The sequence below is a fragment of the Mytilus californianus genome, unplaced genomic scaffold (assembly GCF_021869535.1).
Source record: "Mytilus californianus isolate M0D057914Y unplaced genomic scaffold, xbMytCali1.0.p SCAF_10, whole genome shotgun sequence".
Taxonomy (NCBI): Eukaryota; Metazoa; Mollusca; class Bivalvia; order Mytilida; family Mytilidae; genus Mytilus; species Mytilus californianus.
The window spans coordinates 36,117,615-36,132,492 of NW_026262582.1; the positions used below are offsets into that span (position 1 = coordinate 36,117,615).

General features: G+C 32.1%; 1 protein-coding gene across 1 annotated transcript in view; it reads left to right on the forward strand.

Annotated features, from left to right (window-relative positions):
* Positions 1-14,878, forward strand: part of LOC127718035 (low-density lipoprotein receptor-related protein 2-like) — a 178,434-nt gene that overhangs the window by 50,734 nt on the left and 112,822 nt on the right. The window contains exons 17-24 of the mRNA XM_052223930.1: positions 662-802; positions 1,373-1,657; positions 5,338-5,451; positions 6,188-6,307; positions 7,620-7,856; positions 8,439-8,567; positions 9,483-9,608; positions 12,372-12,503. Coding sequence (XP_052079890.1) covers positions 662-802; positions 1,373-1,657; positions 5,338-5,451; positions 6,188-6,307; positions 7,620-7,856; positions 8,439-8,567; positions 9,483-9,608; positions 12,372-12,503 — 1,284 coding nt within the window. The remainder of the gene's footprint in view (positions 1-661; positions 803-1,372; positions 1,658-5,337; positions 5,452-6,187; positions 6,308-7,619; positions 7,857-8,438; positions 8,568-9,482; positions 9,609-12,371; positions 12,504-14,878) is intronic.

Below are 14,878 nucleotides of genomic sequence, written 5' to 3' on the forward strand. Positions count from 1 at the left end.
TCTCAGGAAGTACATTATAAGGATTTCTGAAATTTGGTTTCAGGGTTTATATGAGTCAGCTATACCGTGTGATGTGTTTTCAGATTCATCACTCAACAACTTTCTGTTTACCGAACACTTACATCATTTGCATATTTGGGCGGGGGTATCATCAGTGAGCAGTAGCTCACAGTTTCACTTGTTACATTTGCAAAACAATGACTTTTAGTCCATTATGTCAAATGTTTTATATTGTAGTGCTACAAGTTGTGGTAATACATTTTATTCCCTTCAATAACAGACAAATTTGAAATTAAAGCTCTGTACCACAAGCACTAGCTAACAAATGTATTCATAGCTTTATAACTTATATTGTTGTGCTTGTTGTATATTTTATTTAAAATATGCAATCTTGAAACTTTTAAAAATTGTTTCATGCCTTCCCTTAATTGACTTCAGAAAAAGGACAACTTTATGAGTTCTTTTATAAAACTGCATATAACATTGAGGACAGACTAGGGGACTCATTAATAAAAAAAGAACTAATTTAAATATTTTATAAGGTGGTGTTTTTATTTGAATTTTCTCTTTCTTTTTGAAGCAATGTTGCAAAACTTTTTAATTCATGTATTTGGCAATTTACATTTGTAGTTATAGTATTTGAATTGTATATTATTTACAGATTTTATATTTTTCTCCGACTGGAAGCTTGAGTCTATTGTAAGAGTAAACAGACGAGGGGGAAGTGATGTAACTTTGAGGAAAGGCGTGTCATATTTGAGGGATGTATTGGTGTATGATCAAGATGTGCAGAAAAAACCAGGTACTTTACAAAATTCATCACCTGATTCTCTTGACATCATATATCATACATGAACTTTTAGTGCTAGTTTCATAGGTGTTAACTTTTTAAATCGCCAAGGATGATGAACTCCAAAATTTACTATATTGGGAATTGCTATAAAACCTATTAAAACTGGTTAATTTATATTTTATTTACTTATTGCAGATAAATAATTAAATGTTTACAAAAAAATAAGTCAACAAACATAATTTAATTAATTATTTGCAAACTAATACTGTTTGGACAATATTAAAGTTCTCAGTTTTTACCAAAAAAAACTACTAGTCTTAATGTCCTAGTAATTTTAAAAAATAGATTTAGGAAGATGTGGTTTGATTGCAAATTAGACAGCTATCTATCAGAGACCAAACATTGTAGATGTAAGCAACTTTAGGTCATTGTTTGGCCTTCAACAATGAGCAAACACCATACGGTCCGTTTTCCGGATCTGATCCCATTTTATATCCTATATTGCACTATAATCTGAAGTTTGGGATATAAATACATAAAAAAGAAAAAATGAATGAGAAATTTATTCCTCTTTTTCAGATGACCATCCATGTCTACTTAGTAATGGACATTGTTCACATTTTTGTTTCCCTGTTCCTTATACCAGTGGAATACCAGGACTAGGACGAGTTTGTGACTGTCCTTATGGTTGGAAGATGTCTGATAACCAGCGTGATTGTGTCCTAAATCCTGACGAAAAGAAACAAAGTGATTGTCGTAAGGAATTTTTCACCTGTAAAAATGAGAAGTGTATACCGAAAACCTTTCGCTGTGATGGGGACAATGACTGTATAGATATGTCGGATGAACAGAATTGTGAAAACGGTAAGTGGTTAACACTTGGTATGTAGGCCATATTTTTTGTCTTTTTAGAAGAAGTTTGAGTCTAAATGTTTACGATACAGGATTAGACCTTCTGACCCAATAGTATTGCTACAGTCCGAATTAGAGGGGCAGGCCTCTACAATAACTTTTTTTTCAACTTGTCCAATAGGACAAGTACATACCAAAACTTACTTGTCCGAATGGAATTGTAACTTGTCCGAAAAAAATCCTAATATCAACCTTTTTTGCATTTTAATTTGATTCACCAAACAAAATGAATTAAAACAAAAGAACAGAATTTGATTTATATCTCTTGAAATCCTTTTCAAAAATATGAGTCAGGAACAATTGAATCTAGTCATGTCACAGGACTTAGGTTCTAGTTTTCATCAATGCCAAAGTCTCATCAGACTCAGCACATGAGGCACCGTCAGGTAGGCCTGTCAGTCTACACCGTCATTGTTTTGTCTACATATGATCAAATATGATTCTAAGAATTTTATGGTCAATAATTTAATAATTTCTTCATTTTTATTTAAAAAATATTTTTGTTAAAAAAAAATTATGGTACTTTAATATTATAAAGCAACAGAATAATTCAATAAGGTAGGGAAACGAGGTACTGGTTTGTCTTGGTCCCGAAATGTCTCCTATGGTGCCAAACTGTCTATTAAACATGTCTATTAAAAATGTCTCCTACAGTTCCAAACTATCTATTAAACATGGAGCCGAATCGTTTCCGTGCTGGTGCCGAACTGTCTTGTAACGTTACCTTATCTACAAAGTGCATCGCTGATTCCGATCAGTAAGACTGGTTTCCGAGAATAGTATGCGTTTTATCTGTTTAGAACTATCTAACAAAGAACCAGTTTTAAATTATCGACTGCAAGTAAACATGTCAAATTAATATTTGCTTTTATCTTCTTTTCTTGTTTTTTTGTTTATAATTACTTTGATCATCAAAGTTGGATTTAATTTATTTTCTGAAGAATAATTTTACTTGTCCCGTCGGACAAGCTTACTATGGTTTTTACTTCTCCGACCTTTTTTTCCTCTGGTACCGGACAATCGGACAAGCGTTATTGTCGAGCCCTGAGGGGCCGGCTCATTTGTATTGCTTTCTAACATGACAGAAATAGAAAAACTGGTTTTAGCAAAGAGTCTGTTATTTTGATTAAGAGTTTTAAATTTTCACTGATAAGTTTAATTTAACAGAGAATAGGTTATTAGATATGTGTAAGTATGTGTAGTCAGAGGACAAAATGACATCTTCACATAGTCTTTTGAAAAATGCATTAAGTACAACCCTATTTTATCATACATACAAATATTCTTTGAAATACTGCCCTGTATTTTTTTGTAAGGGCTATTCTATTAAAATGAATTAGGGAAGGTAGAAAGCTAGGGAAGGTTAATTTTTGGACAAGAGTAGTTGGTCATTCATGATAAAGTGTCCATATAATAAAGGAAAACTACTCATAGTATGTTGGTTGTGGGGGATCTCTTTCCAACATCTGTTTTAATGGAAGAGTCCTGAAATTAGATTAAAACATTGACTTTTCTTTTAAGATTTAAAAAAAAAATGTATAATTAAAAGTAACACTGTTTGCAATCATTTTTGACAATTTTCTTTGATGGATTCCACATTTAATATTTCATTTGCAGAATGGCTGTGTAAACTAGTGCTACAAATATAAGATACTTTAAGGGCATTAGATACAGTTAAGATCCCACTTTGAATTTTTGACGAAAATTTGCATACAAGCTGTTTTTCACAAAAAATATACCTTCATGTGCTACTTTTAGAGATAAATGGGGTCCAAATTTTAGACATTTACTCAAAATTTCTGTTTCTTGGACATTTTTATCATTTGGACAGACATCCCTAACTTTTTTGTTGCAAAATATAACCATTAGTGTTTTTTTATAAAATCATTTGGAATATCTTCTTTACATAAGTAAAAAATAAAGTTGAAAAAGGCATTTTCTCCAATTTTTTCAGTTTGACATTGTGAAAAATAACATTTTATGTTAGCAACTTCATTACCTCCCCTGTAGATGTATCATATGCCCTTAATGATATTTAGTTCTTAAGGGTTTTAAAAAAAATATGAATTTTATTTATTTTAAAAAAAAAAAAAAAAAGTATTTGAAGAATCTGAATTTCTTTACAGCAATTAGTTTGAAAAAGTGAATACAATTTTCCATATTGATTAATTTTTAGATCGAGTGTACTGCAAATTCAAAAATATTTGCAATATGTTAATAACTACAAAAATTGCTACAGAATAGGTTTTACAAAATTATAAAAAGTTGCATTTAAAGATTTTAGTAGTATTATTTGTATGCAAAATTTCCTGAAATGGCAATAATTAATCTGGCATTTGTGCATGTTCATTGTTCAACAATCACAGTAATCAATGCATTCAAAGATTTCTGAATTTACAGTATTTTCCCACCAAATGCTGATTATTAGGGCCACGCGTAATGGCGGGTAGCCCTAGAGTGATCAGTCTGTCCTTCCGTCCCTCTGACTGTAACAAATTGTGTCCGCTCTATATTTAGAGAACCGTTATAATTTCATACTTTATACTTGACATGTATATTAACCAACACCAGAGGGTGTGTCATAATGTTTGTACAACTTCCTAGGTCAAAGTTCAAGGTCAGCGGGGCCCACAGAGATGGCTCCCATCTCAATGATGTCTAGTTACACCTGGAATAAAACTGCATATCAAGCAAAATAATCTTTCATTAAAAATAGATAAAAAGTCCAACTCTTATTATAAAATATATGTGAAAATACAAATTCAATAAGCGCTGATATATTTCAACAAAATAGTCATAATTGTACACCCTTTAGGTAAAAATCATGATTCTGATTTAATTTTTAGCTTAATTATGATTGTTTTTGCTTCAGACCACTTTGGCCATATGCATCGACTACCATAACTTTTTGTAAGAATGTGAATTTCACCCATATACATCTTTATAATAATATGACAAACTTATTATGATCAAAGGGTGTGGCCAATGTTTTTGCAGTAGTGAAAAGCCTTTTTCAACTGATTTTTATAGTTTGTTCTTATGTTGTGCTGTTTCACCACTGTCCTTGGTTAGGGGGAGGGTTGAGCGCTCACAAACATGTTTAACCCGCCACATTCTTTATGTGCCTGTCCCAAGCTTTAAGTCAGGAGCCTGTAGTTCAGTGGTTGTCGTTGGTTCATGTCTGTCATATTTGTTTTTCTCGTTAATTGTTTTGTTATAAATTTAAGGCCGTTAGTTTTCTCAATTGAATTGTTTCATATTTTTCATGTTGGGACCTTTTATAGCCGACTATTTGGTATGGGTTTTTCTCATTGTTGAAGGCTGTATGGTTGCCTATAATTGCTAACATCCACTTTATTTTAACTTTGGTGGATAGCTGTCTCATTGGCAATCATACCTCATCTCCTTATTTTTATATTTAAGCAGTTAAACTTGACAAATGGCTGAAAACTTGTAAAATAAAGTACCTTAGAAGTTATCAAACTTGTTAGAAATTAACACTAGACAGATAAGAAGTTGAGTTTATCTTCATTTGCCAGTATACGATTGTAAATACTGGATTTTGGATTTGATATTACAAATTCTTGGCCTTGCTCCTTGAATTAGAAATTTTATTGTCCTTCTATTTACAGGAAAGTCATGTTCATCCAAAGAATTTCAGTGTAAAAATGGACGCTGTATAAATAAAAACTGGCAGTGTGATGGCGATAATGATTGTGGAGATTTCAGTGATGAAACTAAATGTGGTAAGTAACCATGGTAACATAGGTAATGATGTCACAAATTATGTTAACATAAACAATAGAATGATTAATATTTAACTCAGGTAAAATTAAATTTAAAAAAAGTTGTTCATTTATTGTCAGGAGTGTAGTAACTTAAAAGTGCATGAATTTAAAAGTCGTCTTAAAATAGATCTGCTTTTAAAGGAGAATTTTAGGTTGTGATGTTCTGTGTAGAGATGCCATTTCTGATTTCATATAAATTTAAAAGTTATAATCTGTGCTGTTTTCCAGTGCAGAAGATTTGTAAATTTAAATTTTACTTGTAGTTTTTATTCCCCACCTATTTAATTATCAAGCATCATATGGTTCATCCATCTCATTTCAGGTTCAAAGTTTTTGGTCAAGGTTGTTTACCATGAAGATGTAGTCACATCAACAAGAAACTTAGTTTAATTAAGATGTGAACTTTTTCATTTATATGTTTAATTACTGTTTTGACCCCAATTTCAAGGTTCACTGAACATGAAAATATGATAGCTTGAAACAAAGTTTTTTGGTTTGGTAGTTCAATACAAGGAAGTTGTGGTCAGATCAACATGAAATTTAGTACTAATGTTCATTATAATGGGAACTTTTGAAATAATATGTCAAATTACAATTTGACCCAGATTTTATGGCTCCCTAAATTAAGAAAATGATCATGCAAGCCACGGATGGTGTACTATGGACACGTAATCTTGTTTTATTTTTTTTCTAGCTCAGAAGACTTGTAATAAAGAACAATTTCAGTGTAATAACACATTGTGTATTCACAAGAAATTTATGTGTGACACAGATAATGATTGTGGTGATGCATCAGACGAAGGAGACTTTTGTGGTGAGTTATCTTCCTTTGTTATGATATTGATGATGATAAATAAGTAAAGATTTTTTATTTGACCACTAATGAGGGTTATGAAGGAGGTATGTGCAGGAAGATTTTTTATTTTAAGTGGATAAAACAAAGCTAATTACAGAATAAAATCATCCTCTGTTTCTCATTTATATAAAATACAAATTTTAACACATTACTGAGAGTGGTGAAGGGTTATTTTTCATGCAACGTGATTGCTATTTTTATTTCTAGTGTTTTTGTGCTTGAAACTAATTTTTCACACTTTTTAATGCAAATTGGCGAAAAAAGGAACATCCAAGCTATTGTAGTTATTTTGTTCATCATGAAATGGCCATTTTATTTACTGTTTGTCCGTGCACAAACCACCCCTTTATGACCCTCAGTAGTGGTCAATCATGCACTAGAGTCTACCTTACTTGTTATTATATAATTTCCCATGTTATATCAATTTTTGTCAGATTGTTTAATTGTCAGATTTATCAGACTTGAATGGAAACTATTGGCTCACTGCTGTAACTTGTGACCTTGGATAAAAGCAGGAACTGAGTTAATTGGAAACAATTTAAGCTATGTTTAAGATATATATTCAAGAATGCATTTTACATCACCGGGGTATATTATACATTTTAATCATATTTAGAAGATTCAGAACACTGCAGACATAATACATGAAAACTTCACTGTACCAGATGTGCATTTTGATAATGCATGTTTTTTCAGTGATGCTTGAGGCTAGGTATGCTAAACATTAATATGATCATTATCAAATAAAACTTAAAATGTACTGTTAATACATAAATTTATGCTTGTATTTATTCCTGCAAATGGTGATCAGCCGACAAAATATGAGATAATTTTTAATGAGATTTCAGGGGAATGCTGCATCTAATTAGTTGGATTTATTTCCAACCCATTTTTTTGCAACAATAAAAACAATACAATAGTCCTTTAGTTTCGAGATAGTCTATTTCTCCATGTCTGATTTTATTTTACACACAAAAGTCACATGATAACGTCTGAATGCTATGCAGTGTTTACATCAATATAACATCGTCTGCATAAAAACATCAACATATGGGTAGGTTTTCATCAAGGTGAGGGGTCAAAATAGAAAAGTGTGCTCAAATTTTTTGGAAATCTATTTTGATCAATCCATTTGCTTAATTTGCCTGTGTGAAAAAGTAGGCAGATATATAGAAAATATGACATGTCTTTTTCAACCTCCACATTGTAACATCAAGAACCATTGAAAGTTCCTATTCCTATATTTACACTCAGCCTAATTAATTTTCAGGTAACCATAAATGTGCGTTGGGATACTTCCAGTGTTCAGACAAGCGCTGTATTCCAGAAAAAAAACTTTGTGATGGAAGCAATGACTGTTTTGACAGCACTGATGAAGTAAATTGTCCTGCTCTCAACTGTTCCAAGAACAGCTGGAAGTGCAAGACATCCTGGCAATGTATTCCAAAGAGGAATAAGTGTGACAGGGCACCAGACTGTAAGGATGGCAGTGATGAGGAGGATTGTCGTAAGTTTATGATTATAATAAAGGGACACAACTCATTCAGAAAACCTACTGAAAAGTCTAGCTGGCTTCCATCATGTTGTAAATTGATTTATATGTGAAGAAGTGTCATGACTCAAAACTTTATTGAAGGAAGCTCGTTTCTCACTCCTTAATTTTTCTATTAAATTTTGTACCCCATTGGATTTTTTCAAGTCTATGTATTTAAAAAATCCTTTATTTCTCAATATATTTTAAATCTTGCATCTCAATTTTTCTTCTGGACAAATATTATGAAATTTAATATCTACAATTTTGACTTTTGCCATTCAGGAGCAATGGCCTTTGATTGGTTGGACAATTAATTGCATTTTATGTTGTTTCTCTGCATTTTATTATCTAATGTATATTTCATCTTGAAAAGTAGTTTTAGATGTGAAAAATGTATTCTGTACAATATATCATAGGAATTTTAAATTATTCAATATCTTTGACCAAATATATAAAGGTCGTTTTACAGGAAGATTAAGAAGGGTGAATTGTGCAATATCTTCTAAAAACTTTCCATAAACCCAATTGAAAATAGAATAATTGTTTTATTTTTAGCTTCCAGAAGTGAAGACAAATGCCTGAAGGAGGAGTTTAGATGTAAGAAAGGAGGGTGTGTCCCTAAAACATGGAAATGTGATGGACAAGAGGACTGTGAAGATGGGTCAGATGAACCAAACTCTTGTCGTAAGTTTAACTTGTAATAAGGGATGTGTGTGCCACATGTAGACATGACCTGCATGAGGACGGTTTATGTTCTTAAACTTTATGATAAGGTTGCACAGGCCAGATGTATATCTGCGTTAATATTTAATTAGAAATTTTGTTTAATTAATTAATGAGTAAAGTTCACAGTTTTATTAAATTACAATGTAAAATTAAGAATGGAAATGGGGAATGTGTCAAAGAGACAACAACCCGACCATAGAGCAGACCACAGCGGAAGGCCACCAATGGGTCTTCAATGCAGCGAGAAACTCCCGCACCCGGAGGCGTCCTTCAGCTGGCCCCTAAACAAATATGTATACTAGTTCAGTAATAATGGACGTCATACTAAACTCCAAATTATACACAAGAAACTAAAATTAAAAATGATACAAGACTAACAAAGGCCAGAGGCTCCTGACTTGGGACAGGCGCAAAAATGTGGCGGGGTTTAACATGTTTTTGAGATCTCAATCCTCCCCCTATACCTCTAGCCAATGTAGAAAAAACAAACGTACAACAGTACACACAGTAAAACTCAGTTTAAGAGAAGTCCGAGTCCGATGTCAGAATAGGAAACAAAAGAAAATAAACAAAATGACAATAATACATAAATAACAACAGACTACTAGCAGTTACTGACATGCCAGCTCCAGACCTCAATTAAACTGATTGAAAGATTATGTCTTCATCATATGAATATCAGGCACAATCCCTCCTGTGTTTGTCTATTATAGTTATTTCTGCATGTTCCTTTGTGAAAATGTTGCGTGTCTAAGATGTGGGTATGACCCCCTTATCTTCAGAAATTTTCCACACGAGTGCCACAAGTTTTACTGTTTATATACACATATGAGTGTTTATATGAATGTGTATAAGTGTATTTGTCTGTTACAGCTAATCCTACTTGTTCCTTTGATCGTTTCCGATGTGAGAACGGCCGTTGTGTGTCTAAGTTGTGGGTTTGTGATGGAGATGACGACTGTGGAGATAACAGTGATGAAGACAAAGCATTAACTTGTCGTAAGTACTGAACATGTTGATGAAGACAAAGCATTAACTAGCCGTAAGCACTGAACATGTTGATGAAGACAAAGCATTAACTTGTCGTAAGTACTGAACATGTTGATGAAGACAAAGCATTAACTAGCCGTAAGCACTGAACATGTTGATGAAGACAAAGCATTAACTAGCCGTAAGCACTGAACATGTTGATGAAGACAAAGCATTAACTTGCGTAAGTACTGAACATGTTGATGAAGTCAAAGCATTAACTTGCCATAAGTACTGAACATGTTGATGAAGACAAAGCATTAACTTGCCGTAAGTACTGAACATGTTGATGAAGACAAAGCCTGCAAACTTGACATAAGTCATGTTGCTGAAAGTGTTGACTTTCAGTTAGTCGCATACTGTAAATTCATAAATTTTTGTGTTCATTTACTAATGTGATTTTTCAACAATGGAAACAAATTTAGATTTATTATTGGGAATTCCGGAAATGTTGGAGACAAATAATGGTTTTAAAATTTTTTGATACATTTTTTTTTTTAGCCTTCGACTTTTGTCGAAAAAGCGAGACATAGCGATCCCACATTCTGTCGGCGTTGTCGTCGTCGGAGGCGGCGTCCACAAATATTCACTCTGTGGTTAAAGTTTTTGAAATTTTAATAACTTTCTTAAACTATCCTGGATTTCTACCAAACTTGGACAGAAGCTTGTTTATGATCATAAGATAGTATCCAGAAGTACATTTAAAAAAAAAAATCCTGTTTTTCCGTATTTTACTTATAAATGGACTTAGTTTTTCTGCCAGGAAACATTACATTCACTCTGTGGTTAAAGTTTTTAAAATTTTAATAACTTTCTCAAACTATCCTGGATTTCTACCAAAATTGGACAGAAGCTTGTTTATGATCATAAGATAGTATCCAGAAGTAAATTTATAAAAAAAAAATCCTGTTTTTCCGTATTTTACTTATAAATGGACTTAGTTTTTCTGCCAGGAAACATTACATTCACTCTGTGGTTAAAGTTTTTAAAATTTTATTAACTTTCTTAAACTTTCCTGGATTTGTACCAAACATGGACAGAAGTTTGTTTATGATCAAAAGCTAGTATCTAGAAGGAAATTTTTATTAAAATTTTGTACTTGTTTATCCATATTTTACTTATAAGTGGACTTAGTTTTTCTTTCTGTTAACATTACATACAGTCTGCAGTTATATTTTTTTAAACATTTATTAGATTCATAAACTATCCTGGATTTTTATCAAACTTGGACAGAAGCTTCTTATAATAAAAAAATTGTATTGAGAGGAATATTTTTATTAAATTTTTTCATCATCTCATTTTTGTTGAGCCTGCGATTAACAGCAAAAGTAGGCGAGACTCTAGGTTCCGCGGAACCCTTACAAATTTTTATTTATGCGAAACCTATCTCTTCACAATTTTTGAATTAATAAAAAAATTACAAAAATTTCTGAATTTACAGTACTTATTTTGTTTTTTATGCCCCAGCCAAAGGCGACGGGGGCATTAAGTGTTAACCTTGACCGCCTGTCTTTCTTTCCTTTCGACTTTCCATCCCATTTTCTTTGCAAAGCTTGAGCAGGGGTTTTCGTGTCCTCAGACACATTCTTCTTTTATTTTATATTATTTTTAAACATGTTATGCTTAGAATATTTTATAAATTGTTATTGTCATAATTACATGTTCTACTTCATTGTCTGGGCTTTTCATGGTATTTCATAAGTTGCCAGACAATATCATAAGGGTTTACATTGGCTTACATATCTTGATTGATTTTGACAAAATTTCATAGCATTAGGCTACCATGTAAAAATGTCTATTTCTTTTCCAGAGATTGTTTTGAGCTTAATTGTTGTTCCAAAAAGCGTAAACATGAATGTCTTCTCGGTTATATTTAGTTCGATCATTTTGTTTTCTCTTTTATGTATGATATGTTATTCGCTTATATCACAGCAAGGATTATTGGAACACTGTCCATGGTAAAGTTAAAAAAATCACAAATTTTCAGAAATTCTTTTTATAAAATGGAATGTTCTTAATACTGCAATAAAACCTGATTTTTATTAATGTTAGATTACAGTACAAACAATGATCACTCCTCTTGCTTTGTTGAGTTTATAATCACAGTGAAACAGGGTGATTGCTGGTGATTTAGAGCGATAATCACTCTGATTAATGACCCTGTTATTTGATATCAATTGAATATGCAAGTATTTCAGAGTGATCACCAGCAATCATTGGCAATCACCGTGAAAATTCACCACCGACAATGCTATCAACTGTACCTAAATTTTGATGTAATTATAATAGAGTCAAATTGGCCTTGGGCGGTTTTCTGCTCTTTGTTTCGGGTTGTTGTATCTTTGACACATTGCCCATTTCCATTCTCAATTTTAAGTATTTCCATCTTCATTTTACATTTGACTCATTTTATTGGAGTTTCAAAGAGAGCTTTGACTAAATGCCCCAAAAAATAAATGAATAATTTAAGCACTGTCATCATTTTACAGTCCAGTGAAAAATGGTACGTGTCTATGATATTTTCTGTTACTGAAGAAATAAAAAAAAAATAAAGTATTTTATTTTTACCTCACCAATTTTAATTTACAATCTGCTAGAAAAGGCAAGTATAGATAAGGAAATGCATATTTTATTTTCAGCAACATCACCATTTTATTGTCCTCCAGATCAATGGGAGTGTCCAGGAGATTACAGACAGTGTGTAAATAAACCAAATTTTTTTTTTATTTTCAGCACCACCACCATTTTATTGTCCACGAGATCAATGGGAGTGTCCAGGGGATTACAGACAGTGTATTAATAAAACCCAGGTTTGTGATGGTAAACCTGACTGTCCAGGAGGAAATGATGAAAGTCCATTATGTAGTAAGTGGATAGTTGTTATGGGATCTTGATAAAGACTATTTTATAATTAGTTTTATGGGGGAAAGGAACTTAATGTTGATATTAAAGGGGTAGAAAAGGTAATAAACTAGTTTTAAGTTCAAAAAGGTATACAATTTCTGATTTAAATTGTATGGGTGTGGGCCTTGGAGGAAAAAGTACCTCTGAAAATGAGTTGATAGAGTTAACATATCCATAAATTCCTTTTAGATAACTTTGATTACTTTAATAACATACATAAATATCTAATATAGACCAAGGATCCGGAAATTTTCCCAAGTCATTTCGGTCATTTTTTTTTTGTGATGTAATAATATCGTGATGCACAATAATGCATTTTTCTAAGGGTGACAAGTCTTGCACATGGACAAGTAAGGTCCTTTTTTGTGAAGTATTGGGTCAAACAAGTGTAACTGTACCTTGATCTATTAGTAACAGTGATGTCTCTGAGTTAGAAACTACACGAGGAGACGTTTTGTTGTTGTGTATTGCATCACTGAGGTCGTATGCATAACCCTTTAAATTTGCATAAATTAAAAGAGGAATAAAATACGGCATGTTTCATCATTTTGAAATAAAGTTATGTAAACCAATTAATAAACTGTGTTGAGCTTCTTATTGCATGTACAAGATATCGTTTGTATTGTTCAAATTGCTGCTGTTTGGATGAGTGTAAGTGATTACCTAAAACACAACAAGATAATGTGTATTTACCTGGTTTACGATATGAGGACCAAAAAGGGGAAACCATGAATTCTGTTGGTCTTTACAGAGAGAATGTATGGCTTCACTTGGGTAAAAATCGGAAGTTTAGCCAGGAAAACAAAAAAAAGGATAACGCCCATTACATTCTGTGAGTAAGATGGTTTCAAAAAATCGGAAGTGCAAAAAAAACAAAAAAAAATCGAGATTGTTCATTCGCTGAGTATATTTCTTAAATAGGCTGTATGGCTTCAAATCTAAATTACGTTATTTAGTTTTAATTCCTTTTTTAAACATTTTTTTTTAATTCTGCATTCCTATAAATTATACGCTATACCACTTTTGCAAATCTATTAATATCTTTATCTGCCATTTCCTACCGAAAAGTTAACAGTAAAATCGATCTTTCAAATAAGATTATCAATTAACCCATGTTGATCCCCATTTTCCATGCGCAAACTCAGTAAACATATATCTATATTTAACAAACGTTGACCAAATCAGCTGATCGATTATAAATGGATTGTATGTTTTATTTGGATAAAAATTGACAGATTCTCGGGTCTACAGTGTTATTTGTCTTCTTTAATGAATAAAATAATATCTGTTTGGGAAAATCTAGGTCAGAATGGTTAAAACGTTAAATTTGATGCACAGTAAATCGCCATATTGTTTTTATTGCTTAACAGGTGTTTACAGGTGAGATTTGTGTACATGGCCTTTATGGCTTTAATTAAGACAATAACGACACCCAAGCCGAATTCAAACTTCCTGGACATTGATTACTATCCTCAAGTGGTGATAATTACTATGTAAACAAACCTAGTGGCTTGAACCCAGACTTACCCCACGCTGTGACTCGACAGAGTCCTGTACATTGTTTTTACTTACATTATAGAATAAACAACAGACTAATGATAAATATTATTAAATCACTAACACAAATCAATAAAATTTTTATTTTGTCTCAAACAAATCTATTTTTCTTGATGACCTGAAAACAAAAATAAATTCAAAATGGCGACCGATAAAACCCTGATCTCAATGAAATGACCGAAATTATTTCTGTAAAAAAAAAAAAAAAGACCTAAATCCCAATAAATCATTTCGGTCTTTTCAGTTTCCAAATCGGTCATGTCTGGCATATATGACCGTTTCCGGACCCTTGATATAGACTGTAAATTCATAGCATAAAACATGAATATATATGGCAAAGGGAAACCCGTCCAATAGTAAAGGTCAACATTGTACATGGAAAAAAATCATGTACTATAAAAAAGTTCATACTTGTTTCATTTGAATAGTAAGTATAATAATAATGTGTATATAAGTGAGATATCTGCAAATTTTTTAACAGACAACTCTTGGATCAATAAGTTCAGCTATGCAGAAAAACTACACACAAGCATTTAATTCTTGCAACAACCTACACCCCCCCCCCCCCCCTTAAAAAAAGGAAAAACAAGATATTAATGTTTCGACTGGGTGCTTAAACCTACATTTTGTCGAATTTTTAATATGCAGAAGTACAAACAATATTACTATCATGCTATATATCAAAAAATATATATCATAAAAACACAAGACATTTCTGTACTATTCTTTTTATCAATAAAAAGTAAAATCATAAAAATACTGAACTGATAAAATTTCAA